General features: G+C 41.4%; 1 protein-coding gene across 2 annotated transcripts in view; it reads left to right on the top strand.

Annotated features, from left to right (window-relative positions):
• Positions 1–23564, top strand: part of SLC6A4 (solute carrier family 6 member 4) — a 68461-nt gene extending 44897 nt beyond the window's left edge. The window contains exons 7-14 of one of the 2 annotated variants that reach the window (XM_075263762.1): positions 454–557; positions 1388–1515; positions 5975–6087; positions 8256–8387; positions 10106–10205; positions 10311–10411; positions 20632–20799; positions 22960–23564. In XM_075263762.1, the coding sequence (XP_075119863.1) occupies positions 454–557; positions 1388–1515; positions 5975–6087; positions 8256–8387; positions 10106–10205; positions 10311–10411; positions 20632–20799; positions 22960–23034 (921 nt within the window). In that variant the 3' untranslated portion in view covers positions 23035–23564. Of the gene's footprint in view, positions 1–453; positions 558–1387; positions 1516–5974; positions 6088–8255; positions 8388–10105; positions 10206–10310; positions 10420–17696; positions 17835–20631; positions 20800–22959 lie in introns of those variants that run through there. The other variant, XM_075263764.1, reaches the window with a different exon arrangement.
• Positions 23565–24216: the final 652 nt, after the last annotated feature.

Here is a 24216-nt window from a genome sequence, read left to right as displayed (position 1 = left end):
GGTTACTCTGGTTTTATCGCAATCAGCCAATATAGTGATGGAGACCCTGGTAGTTCATTTGTAATCTGCTACCAGAAGAGATGGCTGCAACGTCTTCTCTCCCCATTGACATAACATACAAGCTCGTGTCCATATTTATGGCTTAGTAGAGATATCAGACGACAACTATCTCATAGCATAGCCAGCGTTATACAGCTATGGAACAATGAATTAGATCTCTATAGAAAGGAGAGATCCAACCCCTGATCCACCATGTACAATGGTTAAATTCCAGTTTTCTGTGTTATTAAATAAAATAAAAAAAATCAGAGTACATTTTAAGCATCTGTCTGGATTAGACTATGAGGTGTGCCCGCTATGATTTCATTATGTTCTCTATCCATAGATAAATATTGCTTTATTTCAACCGTTAAATTGAATTTCCTTTCATCCGTGTACTTTGTACCTCCGCAGGTCTGGGTGGATGCGGCAGCGCAGATTTTCTTCTCACTGGGTCCTGGGTTTGGAGTTTTATTGGCCTTCGCTAGCTACAATAAATTTCACAACAACTGCTACCAGTTAGTATTACATCAACATTCTCATTCATTTCTGTTATACTGCCTATTTTATTACATGATACACAGTCAGCAGATTTTCAGGTTTTTTTTCTAATTTTCTGTTAACTTTTTTAAATTCAATTTAAAAATTTTTTTCTAGAAAAGCTTATTTTCATGAGAGTAAAATTAAATAGAGATTCAAGGAGTAAAATATTGGTGAGTAGTGATGGGAGAGCTTTGCAAGATTTGTTTTGTGAATATTTGCAAGGTTCACCTGCAAGTTTTGATTCATTCCGAACCCGAAAGAGCCTTTATTATACTCTGGGGTCTCTTGAGACACTGACTCTGAGTTGTAGGCCAGCCCCTCTGGCAGCGCAGTGAATATTGGTGCTGAAACTAACAGTACTGATATCTCTGCAACCAGGTACCAGAATTCCATACTCTGTCAGCTTTCCAACTGTGTATAACAGGGAGGCTTAAAATAACTCATACTTCATACTCGCGTGTCCATTCTGCCAGGGATCCGGCTTAGCGTTTCCATTTGGGTCCCCAGTCTTCCTGACCCTTGGCCCGCACAGGAGCGCAGTGATGTTTCAGGACATCAGCGCCCATCCATTCATTGGCTGACACATTTGTGTACAGCAGAAGGTAAACTAGGACCGATGAGACCAAATGGAGACTCTCCGCTGGATCTCTGGACAAACAGACAAATGAGAATTTGGAATTTGTTATCTTAAGTCTTCCTCTAGGGTAAAAAAGGAAGTGGAACACCCCTTTAATTTTAAGTATGTGATTTAGAAATATTCCTTTGCTTATCCCAACTTAATACCCCTATTTACTGTACATTACAGAGATGCATTGGTGACAAGTTCAGTGAACTGCATGACCAGTTTTATGTCCGGCTTTGTCATATTTACGGTTTTGGGATATATGGCTGAAATGAGAAACTTGGATGTCTCAGAAGTTGCCAAAGATACAGGTAAGTTAAAAGGAGAGTTGGTGATAAAGTCATAGACGTTACACTTACCGGAACAACATCTATTTTGATGTGGCTAGTCACAGTTCTTCTTATGATGAGGCTAATTATATATTCAAATGATGAGGATAGTCAGAATTCTTCTATTTATGTGGTTACTTATATTTCCCATTGATGAAGATAGTCACATATCTTCTATTGAGGAGGATAGACACACGTCTTCTACTGATGAGGATAGTCACATGTTTTCTATTGAGGAGGATAGACACACGTCTTCTATTGATGAGGATAGTCACACGTCTTCTATTGATTTGGATAGTCACACATCTTCTATTGAGGAGGATAGTCACATGTCTTCTATTGAGGAGGATAGTCACATGTCTTCTATTAATGAGGATAGTCACACATCTTCTATTGAGGAGGATAGTCGCACGTTTTCTATTGAGGAGGATAGTCACATGTTTTCTATTGAGGAGGATAGTCACATGTCTTCTATTGATGAGAATAGTCACACATCTTCTATTGAGGAGGATAGCCACACGTCTTCTATTGATGAGGATAGTCACATGTTTTCTATTGAGGAGGATAGTCACATGTTTTCTATTGAGGAGGATAGTCACACGTTTTCTATTGAGGAGGATAGTCACATGTCTTCTATTGATGAGAATAGTCACATGTTTTCTATTGAGGAGGATAGGCACACGTCTTCAATCGATGTGGATAGTCACACATCTTCTATTGATTAGACTAATTGTATATTTTCATAATGTATCCATTGCTCAGACTAGTATACAACTTCCTTTTATGAAGCTAGCCATAATTCTTCTGTTTAGTTGATATGTTGCCATTGATGAGACTAATCATAACTAATTTATTATAAGGCTGTTTATAAATAATTAACCTAGTATATCTTTTCTGTGACTGCCCCATATATCCTAAAGTGGCTAGCAGAAACCCATGCAAGTTCAGGAAAAAACAACTCCATCTATTTGTATGGAATGTATTTGCAGTTGCAGAAATATATGAAAAGATCTGTTGCTTGTGACTATTCCCTGGAGCAAGTCTATGTTAAATTAACACTGTGAAACGATGAAGCAGTAATATAGGAGAACATTAGTCCTGCGTGTTACATTATGGCTTATTGAGTTTTTAGTTTTCAGAAAGAGACAAAGTATTTGTGCCAGTCCATGGCACTGGCCAGGACAGAGATTACAGATGGGTTAGTCTGGCTGTCTGCATACTTCACTGTCAGAGTCACTGACCATCACATCAACCAGTGAACTGCAAACTATTTCAGATATCTGACTGATGTAGGAAGACACAGCAAACACCCAGCGCTCAGTGTCCTTAATGAGGACAACAATATCCTCCAGCCATACAGCCAAACTCCATGGCCAGCAGCCGTCTGAAGTGTTATATAACAGGGTGTATTATACTATGGATATCTGCAGGGTGTGTAGTGTATATTAGATACAGCGCTATGAAGTAAGGAAGGTTCCAAAAATAGAAGTGTAAAATTAAATGATTGAAGAAAAGAGAAATCTAAATCCCATCAATATTTGGTGTGACCTTTGCTCTTTGGAGGAGGAGTCCTGGAAGTGATGCAACGCCACTGCAAAGCCCTGATCTGAACATCATCCAGTCTGTCTGTGATTACATGAAGAGACAGAAGGATTGGAGCAAACCTACATCTACAGAAGATCTGTGCTTAGTACGCCAAGATATTTGGAAGATGTCTGCAAATGTACCTAGAGGAATAGATGGCAAAGGGTGGCCACACCAAATATTGATATGACTTGGATTTCTCTTTTCTTCATTCACTTCACTTTGTTAATTGACAAAAAAAAACTATTTACACTTGTACTTTTGCACAGTATTGTATATACAAGCTCACTTTGTGCTAAAAGAAATTTCCTTGCTTCTCCTGTAGTTCCTCAGGGTTTTCTTCAGAGTTACTGGTAGATAATTGATGATGGCAAAATAAATAGACATTGGCCTAAAAGTTACAAATGCTCCATTCTGTATCAGGAAGTAAATCCTTATCTCTTATATGATAAATGTGACCACAAGCCTAGGGGGTTGTCTCACCTCCATTATATTATATAGTTAGACCTTGGAAAGGTCAGACTTGATGACCGTGACATATGAGTGTCATTTTGATAGGCGCCTGTCTTTTTGATGGGCATGTGTCTTTTTGATTCCCCAACCAAGATTCCTTGGCACCCCACAAAGTTTAGCATTTTTTTCGTCAACTTATAGATATGTAAGTGATCCCTATTGCTAAGGCGACACACCACAGAACCTTTGGGTTCAGGCTGTTACTGACCACCAGCTCGATAGACTGCATTGGCCATACAACTGGAAAAAACTATGCAAAGTCACTGAGTGTGGAACTAGCTGATGGTACTTCTGGCATGTGCAGGAATTAAGGAAGTCTGAAGGGCAGCTTCCAGAGAAGCCAGTTGCAGGTTAGCATGGAGAGCCCTGCAAAAGTTGGAGGACAGGTGACCTTCTGTAGAGATTGGACGTCTTCAACTTGCATTGTTGTTTGGTTGTTTTTTCATTTGTTCTTGTACCTTAAGTATTGACAGTTGAGATCTTTGGTAAGCATATTAGCTGTCTCAGTCTATGTCCTTCCATTTCTGTATGTTACAAGGTTGTCACATGGTAATGGGCCCCAAAGGTCCTGCTGAAGATGACCTCTTGTGGAGCTGCCTTTGGAATCAGTCACTTGCCTCTTCTCTATGATTCATGGGCTGATTTACAAATAACATGATAGATCTTATTGATAATGTGGCCAGTGGACCTCAGTTTGACATTATGCTTGGTAGAAATGTGTTTTAGTTAAACAGCGCTATGACCATTTGATTCTGCAAATCACCAAAAAAAACTCTAACCTATTAAGGCGTGGACACCACAAGTCCTCTGAAAGTGTCCTGTGCTAACTGGCACCAAGAGACAGGCAGCAGATCCTTTAAATCCTGTAAGCTACAAGCTGGTGAGTTTATGGATTTGATTTGGTTTTTAAGAACATTATAGAGATTCTCGATCAGATAGAGATCTGGGGAATCTGGAGACCAAGTCTGCTCCTTGAGCTGTCATGTTGCTCCTACCACTTATGAACAATCTTTGCAGTATGACAGGGGGAATTATCCTGCTGCAAGGAGTTTGTGCCATTAGGGAATATTGCTTGGCATGACATGGTTGAAACTAAACAGTATTTGGGGAGGTGGTATAGGTTAACAGTCACATCTACATGAGTATCAGGACTTAAGGTTTCCCAGTAGCACATTGCCCAGGGCATCACACTATTTCCCAGGTAAAGGATACACCAAAACCCAACCATCCACAACATGTAAAAGAAAATGTAATATAGCAGACCAGGTTAAATTCATTCTTTGCTGCTTTGTCCAGTTCCCTTTCTTACATGCCTATTGTCGGTGCTTCTAGAAAGGGACAGGGGTCAGCTTGGGTACTGTCAAGGATCTGTAGCTACACAGAAAGAAGCCAGAAAACAGTTTGCTATTATAGCCATTATTAGCCTTTTTAGCTATTTGTACGACAGCAACTTTTTTTGTGGGATGTGATGTAACAGACCAATCTTCACCCTCCACCTTTATCAATTACCCCTGAGTGTCCAAGACAGTTCAATATTTGTCCTTTATTGGATGAAATTTTCTAAGCACTAACCACTGCAAGAATGAAAGGGCAGATGACGTTGTGCTCGTCTGTAAAGACTGGACTCCAAATTGCTTTGTGTGTTTTTGCATTTCTTCAGTCGTTCATGTACCTAAAGTCATCATGCTGGGTGTCTCAATATATGTCCGTCAGTTCTTGCATGCTACAAGTCTATTACACAGTAATGGGCCCCAAAGATCCTGCAGAAGAATTAACCTCATATAGAGTTGACTGTGGAGCCACTGTGTATTGCCACTTTGACTGTGTATTGCCACTTTGCTTAATGCCGGTCTATTGCCACTATTATTGATGATGAGTCCAAGGGACCCTTAAATCAAATACCCTTGAGTGCCCATGTCTCTGTCACCAGTTCACCAGTTGTCCTTGGATCAATTTTTCTAGGTGCTAAGCACCACATTTTAGAAACACCCACAAAGGCTGCTATTTTGGAGATGACCAGAACCCATTGTTTAGTCTTCACAATTCGCCAATGTTATAGCCACTCTGACCCATATCCTTTTCTTCCTGCTTTTACCACATCATCTTCAAGACCTGACTGCTCACTTGCTTTGTAATACTGTATGTCCCTTGATCCCTTGACAGTTACCATTGTCATGAGTTAACCAATTTTATTCACTTCAGTTGATTGATCGGTGAATATCCATACTGACATTTATGCTAAATGGATGTATTTAAAGGCTAAATTAAGTTACAATTGATGTATTTTACATTCATGAGATTATTTGCTAAACCTAGTAAGTTGTGGTGTAATCTATTATTTTAGGACCTAGTCTTCTGTTCATCACCTATGCAGAGGCCATAGCCAACATGCCAGCGTCCACCTTCTTCGCCGTTGTCTTTTTCTTAATGCTGATTACACTTGGACTGGACAGTACGGTAAGAAATACCAATATAGGAACGTGTTGGGGTGACGCTACAAATACTAATCGCTACTCATGTATCCCAACTGCTTTATCTGATGTTGTTTCTTGCTCTTTTTTAAAACGTGTGTCCAGAATTTTTAATTTTTTTAAAAATGTTTAGTACTATTGTAAGATTATGTAAATGCAGAATAAAATGTATTTAATCTTTATACGATCTCACAATAGTAACAAACATGATAGTATTTGTTTGTCCATGAGGGGAACAAAAATAATGAAAAAATAGTTATAATCTCCAACTAAGGAAGAAAAAGTTCTGTAATATTCCACTTTTCAAAAGATAGCATATAATTTATCAATTTTTATCTATCGTGAATTGTAGTCCTTCAGTGGCCAACCAATTTTTTTTTACAATACAATATTTTGCAATCTAACCTATCTAACTTCCTTTGTAAGAGAAAACAGGGAGTAACATCCTCCTTAGCCCCCCTCCACCTGAGCTGTTACTAGGGAAAGTCCATACACCATTGTACTGTGAAGAAGCAGAGCTGAATCATTTACTTCCAATGTATCTCCAGTTTTATACCACCTAGAAAAATAGTTCTGGTATCATATGAAAGATCAGGTTGCAGTACTAGGCATAAAACAAACTGAGATATCACTAGTTAAAAATACAGTTGAGAATTTGAACTTAATATGCAACAGTTCTTTCTGCATATAAAAATCACATTCCTGAGTGTGGTTTTTCGAACTCTTTTACAGCTTCTTCTGAGAATCTCAGCTTTCTTGTCCGACCAGAACCATATTTCTAGGTGGTATAAAACTGGAGATACAGCCATTTGAAGTGACCATCCCCCTTTGGTAAATGCTTCAGCTCTACATGATGCATTGAGTACATGTGTACGAACAGAGTCATCCTAGTAGTGCTCAGTTAGGGCATTGCTAATGGGAATCTTACAGCCTGCTTTCTATTAAAAGGAAGCTAGATAGGTTAGTATATTATAAAAATGTTCATCAAAAACCCTGACACAATAGACAAAAATAAATAAAATGGGAGTTACACTTTAAGAAATAATCTATCATAACCTGCCTCTGGGCTTTCGACTCACAAACCTAAAATAGAAAATTTAGCAGATGGGAGAAAGAAAAGATCATAGACTTTATTAATATGTCTTATGTCCCTATTCCAATCATATTTCAGGTTTGGATAGCACCACTGAGAAAAAATTTTTAAAATATTGTGTAAAAATGTAGATATATAATAGATTCTTTATAAGACCCAGATCATCCACCCATTTAAGTCGTATAGCAAACCTAATTTAGGCTGAAGACCCATGTGAACGAAAACCCGAAATCTAGTGAGAACCTACTGTAAGCGTAAGGTAGTTCGAATTATAATAACAGTATGAGGGAGGAAGGGATATTTTTAATTGTGGGGGGCACTATTAAGGCTTGAACAGAAATAGTGCCCCACCACAGTTAATAACAGCCCCTCACACACAGGTAATGTTACAAACTGGGGTGAGGGGGGGGCACTATAACAGTAATAGAGCCCTAGCAATGCCCGCCACAGTTAGTAGTCACACACACAGGTAATTCTACCTGTTACAATAATAGTGCCCCCAGTTAATAACATTACCTGTGGGGGGCGCTATTAGGGAACTATTACTATAATAGTACCCCACAAAAGTTAATAACAGTCCCCTCACACACATATGGTGTTATGAGCTGTGGGAAGCAATATAACTGTAATAGTGCCCTAGTAGTGCCCCCCACAGGTAATTAGTCCCCCCCACACACAGATAACATTACCTGTAGGGGGCACTATTACAGTTATAGTGTTCTCCCAAACTCAGGTAATGTTATTAACTGGGGGGACTGTAATAGTTCCCTAGTAGTGCCCCCCACAGGTGATATACACATATAATATTACCTGTGGGAAGCACTATTACAATACTAGCAATGAGTGATGGTCCCCCCCCCCCCCGTCCTACCCGTAGTTTTATTAAAGGAGCTGTCCATAGGACAAAGTGGCGAGAGTGACCCAAACATGGCTCTATGTACAGTTTTGATTTCCTTTGCAGACAGTATGGACAATATCCAATGCACAAGTTACTAAAGATTGTTTTTCCTTATCAATTCTATATTGAACTTCTAACATGCAGTGTTTTGTGTCGTCTGTAGTTTGCAGGACTGGAAGGCATTATTACTGCAGTACTGGATGAGTTCCCACACATATGGGGCAAGAGACGAGAACTTTTTGTCTTCCTCTTGATTTCTGTCTGCTTCCTCGGGGCCCTGTCTACCCTGACATTTGTGAGTAAGAATAACAATTCTGTGATCCAGGAGATAAGGTTTTGCTATTTATTAGTGTGTACTTATATACATAGATTTGTCAGGGGGATGAGAACAATGTGGGTGTTGCAAGAACTAGAGACATGAATGTGAACTTTATGAACTTTGTGCTTCTTTAAATAACTTTCCAGAACTTTCATAGAGAACACTCGAAAATCAAATTTAGCCGATTAGGTTGACCTAATGCTGCCAAGTTCCCGTTCATGCCCACACGTCCTCGATGCCAAAGGCAGAGTCATTCATAACAATACAATATTATGTTTAATGAATAATAATGGAGTCAAGATATATTACATTGTTTCTTTGTAAAAAAAAGGGGTGGTCAAGAATTTGAGTTCCACCAATTCAACTCTTCCCCTCATGGACCTTGTGTCCGCCAGATAAAGAAACCTGGCCATATTGTAAACATAAATAGTACGCCATAGTTACTTGGCACCACTGGGTGCTATACAGGACCCCTTTGAGTATAAAACGAAAATGGCCAACGCCTTTAATACGGTTTACTTAAATGGTTACGATTACTTTATAAGAAAGGATCTCTACCGCATAGTAAAAGGTGGAGGGTGCTTTCATATTGTAGACAGTAAACTTTGAGTCTGGTACGGCCATCAGCACATTGTCACCAAGTATACAGATGGGTTATGTGAATGAGGAGATGCTGACACCTGGCAGAAAGGAGTACTAGTATATCATGGATGAGAGCAATACAGCGCAGGTGAGAGGGTAACTGAGACACTAGATGGCCGTTTTAGTACAATGGTTGGCTTAGTACATCATGGATTATTTTCTTATACGTTATGTCCCTGGTATTATTACAGCCTTTGCTTTTACTTCCATATTCACTTTAAAGTTAAAGTTGGCTTCTTAACACCAAGTCACGTTAAAATAAATGTTCACAAAAGAATATTTACTTAAAGGGATTGCCTGGTCAGTAAAATTTTTATGGAAAGAGGACCTTTCACTGCCAAGTCCAGCTCTTTGTATCAGTTAATAGGTGCCGCTTCTCTGATTCCAGCACAGTTGGAATTTTTTCTCTAGTCCTCAACTTTCCTGAGCAATAAGTGCTGTTAGTTTTGGTGCCCAATATGCTTTTTAGACTCTGTACTGTCAGGAGGGCAGTGTCAGGCAGGAGCAGAGAAAGGGTGCAGTTCTGAACTGCCAGTCTCTGATTGAAGCTCTGACTAACACCCCCTTGCCTGACACCACCACATGACAGTACAGAGCTTACATAGCACATCAGGGACTTATTGCTTGGGAATGGTGGGAGCTAAAAAAAAAATTCCAACTGTGCTGGAAACAGAGGAGCAAAAAAGGTCACAATGGCATAAAAAAACAAAAGGTACAATATCACCTCATTCATCCCCCACTGTTCCTATGCTGACACTTCCCTGGTCACTGCTATCTACTTCTTTGTCCCAAATGACCACTCAGCCACTCACTACTAAAGCGTGACCCCTCCATGTCCAGTGATGGCTGAGTAGTCATTTTCTGAGTGTTGAAAGGGAGCAGGTAGAAGGAGCTGTGGGGGGTCGGTATCACTACTTAAGGTTTTTATGCCATTCTTTTTTTTTTTACAAATATTTTACCATTAGGACAACCCCTTAGTTGTTTGTGTGACACCTGTCTTATATCTTAAGAAACAAACTAATTGACTTGGAACTTTTAATTCTCCAATCCAGGGCGGTGCTTACGTTGTGAAATTATTTGAGGAGTATGCCACTGGTCCGGCAGTCCTGACTGTGGTATTCCTGGAGGCCATTGCGGTGTCCTGGTTTTATGGTATGTATTACATAGGGTATCACTGTCTGTCTGTGGGCCTAGTATCAGTAGTTCACTAGAGTTACTGGAAACAAACAGGAATAATCTTATCTGGGTTTGTTTCAGGTGTTAACCAGTTTTGTCGTGACGTAAGGGAAATGTTGGGTTTCACTCCAGGCTGGTTTTGGAGGATATGCTGGGTGGCTATATGCCCACTGTTTCTTCTGGTAAGTTCGTTGTTTTTCTATTGTTTAGGTCAGTGTTTCCTTTCAGACCCCCAACCAAATATATTTTAAGAAACCACAGTTTTGCTATGGTTTTTAGCTGTCATTTTGCTATGTTTGTTCACAAAGCAGTTTTAACTGCACCATGTGAATACATGACACTGTGCTTCCCACCTAATATACACTGTCTACCAATAAGTATTTGGACACCTGTGGTAGAATAGAAAACAACATTTATTCATATTCAATAGTTGGTAGAACCTCCACTAGTGGCAAATACAGCCTCAGCCCTCCGGGGCTTTCCACAAGTCCTTGTATGACGGCTAGTGGTATTTTATTCCATTCGGCTTGGAGAAGACAGGTAAGTTCTTTCACTGATTTTGGACGGCTGCAGTTTCGGGGGCACATTCTGACAATCACCGTTCACCTTCAACTTCATAATCACATAAGCCAATGTCGATTTTGGGTTAATTTTAGGTCCCATTGATTTCAATGTGTAGTGCGCGTAAGATGGAACCCATTGAAGTCAATGGGATTCTGTTTTGAAGCGCTCACTCTGACACGGAATGAGCGCGTTACTCCGTGGGAACGGAGCCTCATGATCCCCACTGCTCCCAGTCACTTAATAATGCTCCCCAGTGGCCTCTAGACACATAATAATGCTCCTCAGTGGTCCCCTAGTAATGCTTCCAAGTTTCCCCCAGGTACATAATAATGATGCCCAATGGCCCCAGGCACCTAATAATGCTCTGCAGTAGCCCTCACACAAGAAATAATGCTTCCCAGTAGTCCTTATGCAAGAAAAAAATGTTCTTTAGAGATCCCTCAGGCAATAGCAATGTTCCCTGCTCTGCTCATCTAGTCTATGGCTCAATGCAACAGGTGCTAAAGGCTTGTACTCAACTATTTCAGGATCCTAAGGATTCAGTGAGAAAGACCTTATAATTGGATATAGATCTTTCTGAGATATATATATATATATATATATATATATATATATATATATATATATATATATATATATATAGCCTTAGTTACAAGGAATCTAAATGCAATGTATGTACCACATAATCTTACATATTGTATACAATTTAGGATAATGTACATTTAGTATTTTATACAGTTCAAGGGTATAATGTACAACTTATAGCAATTACACGACAGCGTTACATGTGATAGAGAAGACGCAGAGTCTATAAATGGCTTCCTGGTAATAGCTGTGAAGGTGACTTTGTGCTCATAGATTTTTAGGGTCATCCGGTTTATATAATGTGTAACCGTCCTGAGCTATATCATTGTCACTAGACATGAAACATCAGATATGCTAATTTTCTAATGAACTTTTGTTATATATAATCAGAATTCACATTTTTATTTATCAATGAAAGCCATTGTAAGCCAAACCTTAGCTGTCCAGATGATTTTTTTTCCATGGGCTATGTCTGGTATAGCAGCTCGTCTTAAAGTGACTAGGCCTGTACTGCAATATCAAACCCAAACCATGGATGTGGAAAAAAACAGACCTTTTTTTAATTTTTTTTTTAGAAAGAGTGTACCTTTAAAAAGAGCACATAACATTGATAAACAACATACCTATGTTATGTATGTGACTTTTATAAAATGGGAGAAAAACAGCCTTGAAGTCTTATGCAAATGAGCGAGTTGCTGCACTGTGGGCGGGCCTTCAGTTCCCTGTAGTGCAGCTCAAGTAGGAGGAGTGATGTTATAGCAGTGGGAGGATCAACTCTAACTACATAGGTAGGCGGAAGCAGATAGTAGGAGTCTGAGTGCTCTACAGAGCTGAATAGGGTGGCATTGATTCAGTTTCTTGACTGAAGAAGAAAATTTAATTGGAATGTCTGAAAGTCTAAAGTGACATCCAGATGGTGGATCATTGAAACAGCAGAACTACAAATGTATAAGGCACCAGACATCTGCACAAAGCAAGAGCTCCAACGTCAAAACCACTCTAATAATACCAACCACTTCTGAGCAACTATTTTTGCAGCACTGTGATGTGTTTTTGGTGCTTATGGTATGGTATTCTGAGATGTATTGTGGTGTGTGCCAATTTTGGAGATATTTTGTGCTTAGGACTGAGCCCCACATTGCAGAAATGTAGCGTCTTGGCCTCGGTGGAAACACTGCGGCAAACCCCCCCCAAAACTCTGTGTTTTACATCACCTGCAAAGTGGGTGGGATACTGGCTAATCCCAGCCACACATTGCAGATAAAAAAAATCTGCAGCGAAAATGCTGCGTTTTTAAAATACAGGAAAAATTGCTGGTATAATAGGGGCAGAAAGTCTGTAGAGTTTTCCTGTAAAAAATGTTAAGGAAAAAACGCAATATGTTTCTGCTGCGGTCTTTTCCTCAGAGCTTTTTTGGAAGTGATTCATTGCCTGGGGCCTTTGGCTAACTGTGGCATTTTGTCTGCTAGGGAATTATGCACTACCGCATTGTGGTATGTGGTAGGGCGGTATTTTCTGTTGCATTGCTTGGGAAGTATGGTGACCTGCACAGTGGTATTTCTTCTAAAGGGTTTTATGTGTGTTGCATTTGTGAGAGTAATATAGGTGCTGTGTGGTAACATTAATCACTGTATGGTAAGATTTGTTTGCTTTTTTTAAAATGTAGATAGAGAGCCCCATATAGAGCTCACAATGTACATTTTTCCCTATCAGTATGTCTTTGTATTAGTATGGGAGGAAATCCATGCAAATACAGGGAGAACATACAAACTCCTTGCAGATGTTGCTCTTGGCAGGATTCGAACCCAGGACTCCAGTGCTGCAGTGCTAACCACTGAGCCACTGTGTTGCCCCAGATTTGTTTGCCTTGTGAGTCCTGTACTGTCAGCGGAGCTGTTCTTTACCGCCAAGTGATGACCCTGAGCGGTGAGGAACACTCCCTCCTGACAGTACTCATCCATAGACTAGTACTTGGGGTGTTCCTCACCACTCAGTGTCATTGCTGGACAGTAAGGAACACCCCCTCTGACAGTACAGGGATATGGACTCTACTGAGTGGAAGGGTGTTTATGACAGACTGTCAGAAACGCCCTTCTGACACTGAAGAGCTACGGTATCAGCACTGATATCTCTTCACCAGGGGCACATAACAGGAAAGCCGATAGTGCGCTGAATTCATCCCACTGTTATCTTTCTAGTGGTCTATAAAACAGCAGGTCCCGAGGACATGAAAGGTCCTCTTTAACTACTTCTCTCCCTCCACAGAGCATGCCTCCAGTTAGTCAGTTCCACACCACTGCTGCCTATGGCCGTGACTATGCTGTAAAGCATATCACTAAATGCTGTTAACAGACCAAATACAAAGCTCAGACAAGATGGCATCTCTCCATAATCACAAACAGAAAATAGAATAAAAAAAATCTACAATCTTAAAATAAAAACAAATTTAAAAAAGTGGTATATTTCACTATATTTCACTATCTGGGTTTGATAAATAAATTAAAAATGTGATACATTACAAATATAATTGCAAAGTGAATTTTGTAGTTTTGCTGGCGTGTACCTTGTTCAAGGCCACTGCTCCAGACAAATTATGAATACAACTAAAATGGAATGGAAATTGTCTCTTGTATTTGTAGCTTTGACTCCTGTTTTTTGTTTACAAATACTAATCCAAAATACTGACCTAAATACACAAGTGTGAACGCACCCTTATGGTATAAAACCTGTGCAGCTTCCTAGAGCCACATTTGTATGTCGGTAATTCCATCAAGTGCCCGCTATGAGGTCTGGTTATGTCTTACACTTTGCGTTACGGAGAACGGATTGTATTGCAGGCCGTTGTAGCCAAATGTTATTCATGTAGTTTACCCCATCACAACTTCACTACGCATAATGGTTGTGATAACAACACGGAGATCATTTAGTCTACTTGGCACCAGAGATATATGTGTTATAAAAGCGTCAACGCATGAGCTGGAATACAGAGGCCTGAACAACATCATCCTGCAACCTGACATGAAGCTGGCACCCTTTGGAGGCCTTAAATAGTGTCTTAACCCTCTTTAGCCAGTTTTATTATCGTTATTAACCTCTTGTCTGCCATATTCACCCTAGGGAACCTGGAGGAAGGCAGATGTGGGAGCGCCGTGTAGTTTGCAGCATGGGGCAGATGAGTTAGTAGAACAGGTTTATGATAAGATGAAACTTTGCAGCGGCTCCTGTTTACTCTCTTAACTTTTATGACAAGTGTAAAAATAGCTATAAAATAGAGAGCTGTGTATCCATGGGGTAAGGAGGATGAATACAGTAATGTTGTGGCCACTACATATACACAACTACTAAAACCATATCTGCGGTGTGAAGGAGGGAGAGTGGAGACAGTTATCTTAATATAAACTCTTATAGAAAGCACAGACGTCTTATATAAACTAGTCATACGCTTCATCTTATTAAACTTGTAATAACACATTACGGGTCAGTATCTGAAGGACACTTGTAGATGCTAATCTGTGTAACTATAGGGGAGAATTAGCAATTGCTACTAAGCCCTGGAGCATGAGCTGGTCCAGAGACCCCTGTACAATATAACAAGAAACCACTATTATAGATAGCAAATGGGGATGGGAAAGGGAAGTCTACAGAGGAAGACATGCAAGTATGATGGGGTGGAGGGGTGGGCTAGTTAGTTAGGAAAGGCTAGAAGTGGGCGGCATAGCTAAGGAGACAGGGAGGGGGTGTAAGGGAGAGACAGGGAAAGGGAGGGGAGTGAGAGGGAGGTAGTGTGGAAGTTACACAGCCAAGTAAGCAAATGCAGAAGCTCGTAGAGACGCCCAGAAATCACTCAAAACACTGCTAAAGTTCTATGGGTGCACTTATTAACCCATTAATAGCACTAACAGACCTTATTTAAAAATATATTTTTTTGCCCAGAAAACCCCTTTTAAGGCCGCATTCATTCAGCAGTATATGGTCAGTATTTGTAAGCCAAAACCAGGAGGAGGTGCATATTTGTGCATTATATTCCTTATGTATAGTTGTGGACTAGAGATGAGCAAACACTGTTCAGATCAGCCGATCCGAACAGCACGCACCCATAGAAATGAGTGGAAGCACCTGTGACGCCGGCCGGCAGCCGGCAAAGTCAGCGTCACAGGTGCTTCTATTCAGTCTATGGGAGCGTGCTGTTCGGATTGGCTGATCCGAACAGTGTTCGCTCATCTCTATTGTGGACACAAGTTTTAGTTTTCACAGTTTGTTGATTCATTGCATTTGTTTCTGTGGTATACTGAAGTACAGTTATATACATTTAATAAGAAGTTTTTAAAGTTTTATGAACAAATACATCAGATTTATGCAAAGACTCAATATTTACAGTGTTGAATCTTATTTTTCAAGACTTTTGTAATTCGGACGAGCATGTTGGGTTTCAGCTTGTGGGACAAAATCTGAGTGACAACCACCCATTCTTGTCTAATCTGTGCTTGGAGTTTCTCATTATTTGTGGTTTCTATTTGTCCATTTTTGAGGATTGACCACAAGCCCTCACTGGGATTTGTTCATTGAGCCCCTTAGTCATCACTTTTGCCTTGTGTTGCAGTGCTCCATCATGCTGGAGAAAGCATTGTTCTTCACCAACTTGCTCCTGGATGGTTGGGAGAAGTTTCTCTTGGACAATGTTTAGACACCATTCTGAGCCCACTCCATGCATGAGAAGCCACCCCAAATATGAATGGTCTTAATTAGAAATGAGCGAGTACTGTTCGGATCAGCCGATTCGAACAGCACGCTCCATAGAAATGAATGGATGCACCTGGTACTTCCGCTTTGACGGCGGCTGGCCGCTTAACCCCCCGCGTGCTGGCTACGTCCATTCATTTCTATACGAGCGTGCTGTTCGGATCGGCTGATCCAAACAGTACTCGCTCATCTCTAGTCTTAATGCTTTAATGTTGGACTCAGGTCTCATGGTAGTCTTCACATTTTCTTTTCCAAACAATTTTTCTTCCAGATGTCCCAAACCGTCAGAAGTGGCTTCATCAGAGATTATTTTACCCCAGTCCTGTATAGTCCAATTCCTGCACGCCCTGTCCTTGTTTTTTTTCTTGGTGAGAAGTGGCTTCTTTGCTGCTCTTTTTGGCACCAGGCAAACCTCCAAAAGCTTTTGCCTCACCATGATGCATTGACACTTGCCTGTCGCCATTCGTGCACAAGCTCTGCACTGGTGTTGAACTGATCCTGTAGCTGAATTCTATTAAGGAGACAGTCCTGGCACTGGTTGGACTTTCTTGGGTGTCCTAAAGCCTTCTTCAAAGCAATTGAACCTCTCTATGAATTGCATGAACTGATAAATGGTCAGTCATGTAAGCAGCAATGCCCTTGCCTGTAAAGCCCTGTCAATGCAAGGCAATCATGACTACACGTTTCCTTAGAGGTAAACAGAAGAAGACAGTGATTTTAAGCATTCCCTTAAAGCTCGCTGAACTGATGCTAGCAGATCATTTTGTGGCAGATCATTTTGTGGGTCGAAATTCTGTTGAAATGCAATTTTTGTGATTAAATTAATTTCCATGGCAGGAAATGTCTTTACAATATATTGCTATTCATCTGAACTCTCTTTACAACAATCTTAGAGCTTATGTATACTGCCACCATAAACACTAAAGTAGCAAACTTCGTGAACACCAAACTTTGTGTCAGTCTCAAAACCTTTGGCCATGACTTGTAGGTTACACCCCTGGGTTTGGACTACAAATGCTGATGCAAAACACCGCCATGTCACTTTGGTGCCCCCGGTTACACACATAACGTATAGTGGATGACCACTGGATTCTACCACTTGCAATTGCAAACTATTGTAATTTTTTTTTTCTTGGTCACCTATGTCAACTTTTATATATTTTACTCAGTTTACCATATGTTCTACATATTTATCTAGACAATGTACCTTCCATGTATGTGACCAGTAGTGTTATTGGCCTGTTCAGCTACCTATTTTCAACGCCTGTATTATTATTATTATCATTATAAGTATGGATTGATGTGAAGGACTGGCAGATTACATGTGATATATTGTATTCAGAAATATGGACCTACCAGGGACTGAGCTCTGGAATAAGTGGTGCAGGTAGCCAAATGCTCAGTAGAATAAATAGGAAGTAGGTAAGATAACCGTACAGACAAAAGACAGGCGGCCACACAAAAAGAGGTAACAAAAAAGAAGGCAAGAGAACCTGAAGAAGGAGTAACTGAAGGTAACGGAAGAAACAAAAACCAGATTCAGCATTCCTCTCCTTCTTGTTCACCCCGGGTTTGGAGAAGTAATAGGAGGACATGTGCCCCCCAGTCTTCTGATATGTCATAAAGATGAGTAGTCAGAACAGTCTTAATGCTCAGTGTTAAAGAATAGTTCAGATCAGACCTACTAAGAGAATGTCATCTCAGGCTGTATACCGCCAAAGGGCTATATGTGATATAGCAGATGTCTGCTGAAATTATTTTACAACATGTTGAACATCTTATTGGTCAGTCATTGGAAATAGATGTTATTGATACAGGCAACTGTTAGTCTATTGGATATAGTAGGCATCATAAAGGCATCTCTCAGTCATACTAGTCACTGATGTATTGACTTGGAAGATCAGACTAAGATGAACAGAAGGAGCAAAATAATCAGGGGCATAGCTATAGGGGGTGCAGTGGTAGCATTTGCTACTGGGCCCTGGGGGGACCCCAAAGATCCCTCTAGCTCATAAAATATGAAATGATAATGGCACAGGGTAGACTGCGGCCCTATTATAGATGTTGTATTGAAAGTAATAGATGCATAAGCTATGATGTTAGTCGATTTACTTACGTTTATCTTACTCTAGAAGACATATCATGTGTCTGACCTTATCACATTAATAACCAAGGAATTTTGAATGTTTGTGTTTTCGTTATCCCATAACTTTTATGGAGTTCAGTCAATGAGGGCTTATGTACCATTATGTCAGTACCAAAGTATATATAATATATATATATATATATATATATATATATATATATATATATACACAGCTTTTTTATGTTTTAATACATTTAAAAAAAAATAACTTGCAGAACCTCCTTTATCTGCAATAAGTTGAAGTAATGGTTTTCTGTATGACTTTCTCAGTCTCCCATATGGTTCTGGATGGAGGCTGTCCCTCTCTTCTCAGATCATAGATGTTTGTTGGCATTCATTTCTGCACAACTCTCTTAAGGTCCTGCCACAGCATTTCTATTGGATTGAGGTCTGGACTTTGGGCCATTGCAAAACCTGATTCTTTTCTTTTTCAGCCATTTTACTATAGATTTGCCGGTGTGTTTGGGATTATTATCCTGTTGCATGATTCAGTTTTGGTCAAGATTCAGGTGTTCGACAGATGGCCTCACATGTGACTCTAGAAATCTTTGGTATACAGAGGAGTTCATTGAGCTCAACTCAATGACTGCAAGGTGTCCAGGTCCTGTGGCTGCAAGACAAGCCCAAATCATCACCCCTGCACCGCCATGTTTGACAGCGATAAACATGAACATTTGGGAGAGCCAACCATTAATGGTGTTCTTTCAAAAAGACTATTCCTTTGTATTATTGTATATGTCCTATTAGAACATATGGACATCATGGAACATGGTTCTCTCTTCCCCAGACCCCTAGTAAGCCTGAATTTTAGATTATCCTCATCTATCAGCATGTTATTAGCTAACTTATTTTATAGAGGACCTTTGTTGTCCTCCGAGATGTGTGGTATTAAATACCACTAGAAAGCTGAGACTAACAGCACCGATATCTCCGGCACCCGGGTGCGTACTGTACTGAATTCAGTGCACTGTCAGCTTTCTAGCGGTATATAATACCGCCTATATCTGAGGACATGAAAGGTCTTCTTTAAAAGGGGTTTGTCTTCATGAGGTAACTCCTTTGATGGAGGGAAGGGGGTGGGGATAATTGGCTACATATACGAACACGTATAATATGTCTGATCAGTGGTGTAACTAGGAATGGCGGGGCCCCAAGGCAAACTTTTGACATGCCCCCCCCCCCCCCCCCCCGACGCTGAAGACCTCGACCAACTGACCCCTACCGCTCCCCCCCCATGCGCATTTCTGCGCACACTGTAATTCCCCATATTGGCCCCTGTACACAGTATTATGTCCCCGTAGCGGCCCCAGTACACAGTATTATGTCCCCATACTGGCCCCAGTACACAGTATTATGTCCCCATGCTGGCCCCAGTACACAGTATTATGTCCCCATGCTGGCCCCAGTACACAGTATTATGTCCCCATAGTGGCCCCAGTACACAGTATTATGTCCCCATGCTGGCCCCAGTACACAGTATTATGTCCCCGTAGCGGCCCCAGTACACAGTATTATGTCCCCATACTGGTCCCAGTACACAGTATTATGTCCCCATAGTGGCCCCAGTACACAGTATTATGTCCCTATAGTGGCCCCAGTACACAGTATTATGTCCCCATAGTGGCCCCAGTACACAGTATTATGTCCCCATAGTGGCCCCAGTACACAGTATTATGTCCCCATACTGGCCCCAGTACACAGTATTATGTTTCCTTAGTGGCCCCAGTACACAGTATTATGTCCCCATACTGGCCCCAGTACACAATATTATGTCCCCATACTGGCCCCAGCACACAGTATTATGTCCCATTGTGGACACTCATGAACAATTATTATACTCTGGGGTATTTTCAGACCCCAGAGTATAATAATTGGAGACCCAGACTGATACAAACATAACAAACTACTGTAACTTACCTATCTCCCGACTCCCCTGCATTGTCCGTCGCTGGCGGCCATCTTCCGGGAGGTCATGTGACCAGGGCCCTGCGTCGCGGGTCATATGACGTTATGCAAGTAGGCCGAAGCCTGCCCGGAGCCTGGAGAGGTAAGTAAGAAAGTTTTTTATGTTATCTTACCTCTCCCGGGCCTCCAATCATTATACTCGGGGGTCCGAAAAGACTCCCGAGTATAATAGTGCTTGTGGGGCTTGCGCAACAATAGGTCGGTAACGGCCTATTGAAAATAAACAAAAAACACAGCGGTAGCAGCTGTCACCAGGCCCCTAATGTCCCGGGCCCTGTGGCAGCTGCCTCCACTGCTTTCCCGGTAGTTGCGCCCCTGTGTCTGATATTACAGAAGATCAATGAAATTAAAATTACATGAAATTAAATGTGATATTAAATTTGATATTTGTTTTTTCTTCAGTTTATTTTGTGCAGCTTTTTGTCCAGTCCTCCGGAGCTACGTCTTTTTAACTACACGTACCCAACCTGGTCTGTTGTGCTTGGTTACTGTATCGGTACATCTTCGTTCATCTGTGTGCCAGTATACATGGTGTATCGACTGTTTAGCACCCCGGGCTCACTGAAAGAGGTAAGAAAGGGCGCAGTTAATTTGCTCTAAGAATAATAAAAAGTTTCACTTATGACCTGTCATTTATGCCAAAAAAATGGTTCTTGTTATATGGAGTAATTGGTTATAAACCTAATCCAATTACCATATGTACTTGAGTATAAGCTGAGTTTTACCAGCACAGTTTTTGTGCTTAAAACGTTCGCTCGACTTATACTTGAGTCATTACGGTAATTCAGCAATATTTATAGTTACAGACACCGGGGCGGGTACCGGGCCGCAGCATCGCCATAGCAGGAGCGTGGCGATGCTGCTCATTTCAAACTGCAGAAGTACTTACGGTACTTCTGTTAGCAGGCCCAGAACGCAGACCACGCCCCCACACTCCATCAGACGCTGGCCACGTAACCTCAGTCCCGCACCCGGCGTGTATCTGTGTTTCGGGCCTGCTAGCAGAAGTACCGGAAGTACTTCTGCAGTTTGAGCGTGGCGATGCTGCAGACCGGCCCGGTGTCTGTATGCCGGGTCCGGATGCCGGGTCTGTAACTCGGTCGCCATACCAACCGGCACCTCCACTGTAACTTTTACAGCGATAATGTCAGAGCTCCCTGCAATCAGAGGTTGCAGGCATGAGTGCTGACATCTCCGCTGTAAGTGTTACAGTGGAGATGCTCTCCGATGATGTCCCGGTCCAAGGGGAACCTGCAGGCGCTGCCATGCTGCTAGAGGGAGGAGGGAGCGGGCGCGACCACTCTCTCAAGGCCTATCCTGAAGATAGGAACTGCGGCCGGCCGCCGGCAGAAGCGCCTCTGCCGGGGATTCCCCTCAATGCTCCTGCTGGCGGCTGGCTGTGGTTCCCCCTCAGGTCCGGCCGGCTGAGGTTCTCATTCAGGTCCGCCCCTCATCACTCTTGCCGGGGTTTCCCCCAACACTCCTGCCAGGGATTCCCCTCAGCACTTCTGTAAAGGCTCCCTGGCCGGCAGTGCTTTTCTTTTGCAGACTGCTCTATGCAGCCTGCAAAAGAAATGACAATTTTTGCAGTGCATTGCAATGCATTAGCATTAGTGATCAGACCCCCTGGGATTCAAGACCCCTAGGGGGTCTAATAAATGCGCAAAACAAAACAAAAAATTTGAAAAAAAGTAAAAAAAAAAATAAATAATTAAAAATTCAAATCCTCCTCCTTTCCCTAGAACACATATAAAACTAATACTGTTAATGCTGTGAAACACATACACGTTAGGTATCCCTGTGTCCGAAAACACCCGCTCTACAAATCTATAAATATATTTTTCCTGTTGTCTAACTGCCCCTTCCCCGAGACTGGGTTCCCCCCACCCCCCACTTGGAATTCAGCCCGACTACAGCCAGGGTAAATATAGGGTATCTGCAGTGCTCCTATTCCGTCGGGAAGGGGTTAATAGGAGCACTGCAGATACCCTATATTCAGCCAGGCTGAATTCCAAGTGGGGGAAAAAAAAAAACAGTCCTCAAGCTCAGAGAAGGGGCAGACAGACAGACAACCAAAACACCCCCTCCCCTTCCCCAGCACCTACTGCACCCAAAAACTCCGACCATTTTAAATTTTTTAAATTTTCCAGTAGCTGCTGCATTTCCCCCCTAGGCTTATACTCGAGTCAATAAGTTTTCCCAGTTTTTTGTGGTAAAATTAGGGGTCTCGGCTTATATTCGGGTCGGCTTATACTCGAGTATATACGGTACCTTGTAGGGGTAGATTCTATAGTTCCCAAATATGTCTCTGTTATTCAGTTCATTTGGTGTCCCATTTTTATGTAAATCACCATTTCATTCACATGTAAATCAGAGTAAGGCCAGGTCTCCATGTGGTGTAAACACACTGTTTTTGCAGTCCCTTCATAGTGGATGGGATTCGCTAGAATCTCACACATGTTTGAAGAATACGCGTTGCCGCTGCATTTTTTTCTTGCATCGCTTTTTAGCTGCAGCCAGTTACGTGGGGCCGTAGCCAAAGAGTGCTTTGCCACAGATTCTATAGCTTAAACCAGGGGAGGATTACTTGAGTATTGTTACTCAATTTGATATTTTACAAGGGCCGGACAACCCCAGACTGGATGCCGTACAAAGTAAACTGTGACTAATGTGAATATTCACCAAAAATTGCTGCTAATTTTAGCTTCTTATATTTTTGTCTCCTGGTAGCGTTTCATCAAGAGTATAACTCCAGAAACCAGAACAGAAATACCACTGGGAGGTATTCACATGAATGCTGTGTAACCTGGAAACAAAACATTGTCCTTTCCTGTTTGCAAGCGCCGCACCCCATTCTGTGCCTAAGGAAAACTTTCTAAACCTCAGACTGTCTATGATTCAACTCGCCGCGCTGCATTGGATCATGCCAGAGAGGCAGACTGGGCACAGGTTACATCCATACAATTCTAACCCCAACAAGTACAGGGTCAACTTCAAAGAATATTAAATGTCCATGACTAAATGGCAGTATGCATGTGTCTTATGATGTCGAGAACATGGTCTTTTTTGGTAGTGAGCACAATATTCTCTGACATGACGGCAAATGAATCATTATAGCTTTTATTAGTAACAAATACACTAGTGCTCTGGAGCATGATATCCGAACCAAAGTACATAGAAATACATAGATACGCAAAGGTAATAAAACAGATAGTCATCAACCATAAAGCCAAGCAAAATAATCCCCGGCGCCCATCCGGAAAAAACAAAAACCGTACTTACCATTAATGATGTGTACTTATGATAGGTTTCTGTGGAACGCCCATGTTGTTAGCCAGATGTATACCGAAATATGCCCAACTCTGGATATAATCATATCCAAGGAGTCCGGACTAGAGAGCACTATACACGGGGTCACAGATCTAGAGGGGGTTGGCAGTAAATAAGCAATTGAAGGTTGTCCCTGATGTTCCTTAAAGGCTTACTCCTAATATCTAACATTTCTAGAGAATACAGATTGAGATAGTCTTAGTTTACTAGGAGGGACCTGAGAAACAGAACATAAAGGGGTAGGGGTGGGGTGGACATTCCAGGCCATTCGGGCACATTCCTGGGGAATAGTCTCATTAAATGGCCCAATGGCAAGAATCCGATAACCAGCCCCCTTGGAAACTGTTACTTTCATGTATTGTAATAATTTCCTAAATCTAATGCTAAATTGTATTATAGATTCTTGTCTTCATTGTTCTTTATGTGTTTTATCATCTCTACCTTTAGGGTTGATGGCTATCTGTATTATATACTATGTATGTCTGCATGTTTTGTGTATCCCTATCATGATATGTTCCTGAGAGAAGGGGACATGTAATGTAAAACTTGTGATCGCACCTTCAAGAGAATACTGACAATATAGTGTGCCTAGTACAAGTAACACCCATCATGCCGGTCCTATAAGTTCTCATAATGCCGCAGCGTCAGACTCATGAC

This window comes from Leptodactylus fuscus, chromosome 2, assembly GCF_031893055.1.
Source record: "Leptodactylus fuscus isolate aLepFus1 chromosome 2, aLepFus1.hap2, whole genome shotgun sequence".
NCBI classification, from domain to species: domain Eukaryota; kingdom Metazoa; phylum Chordata; class Amphibia; order Anura; family Leptodactylidae; genus Leptodactylus; species Leptodactylus fuscus.
The sequence above is the reverse complement of the archived record's forward strand: the minus strand, read 5'-3'. Positions and strand labels throughout refer to the sequence as shown.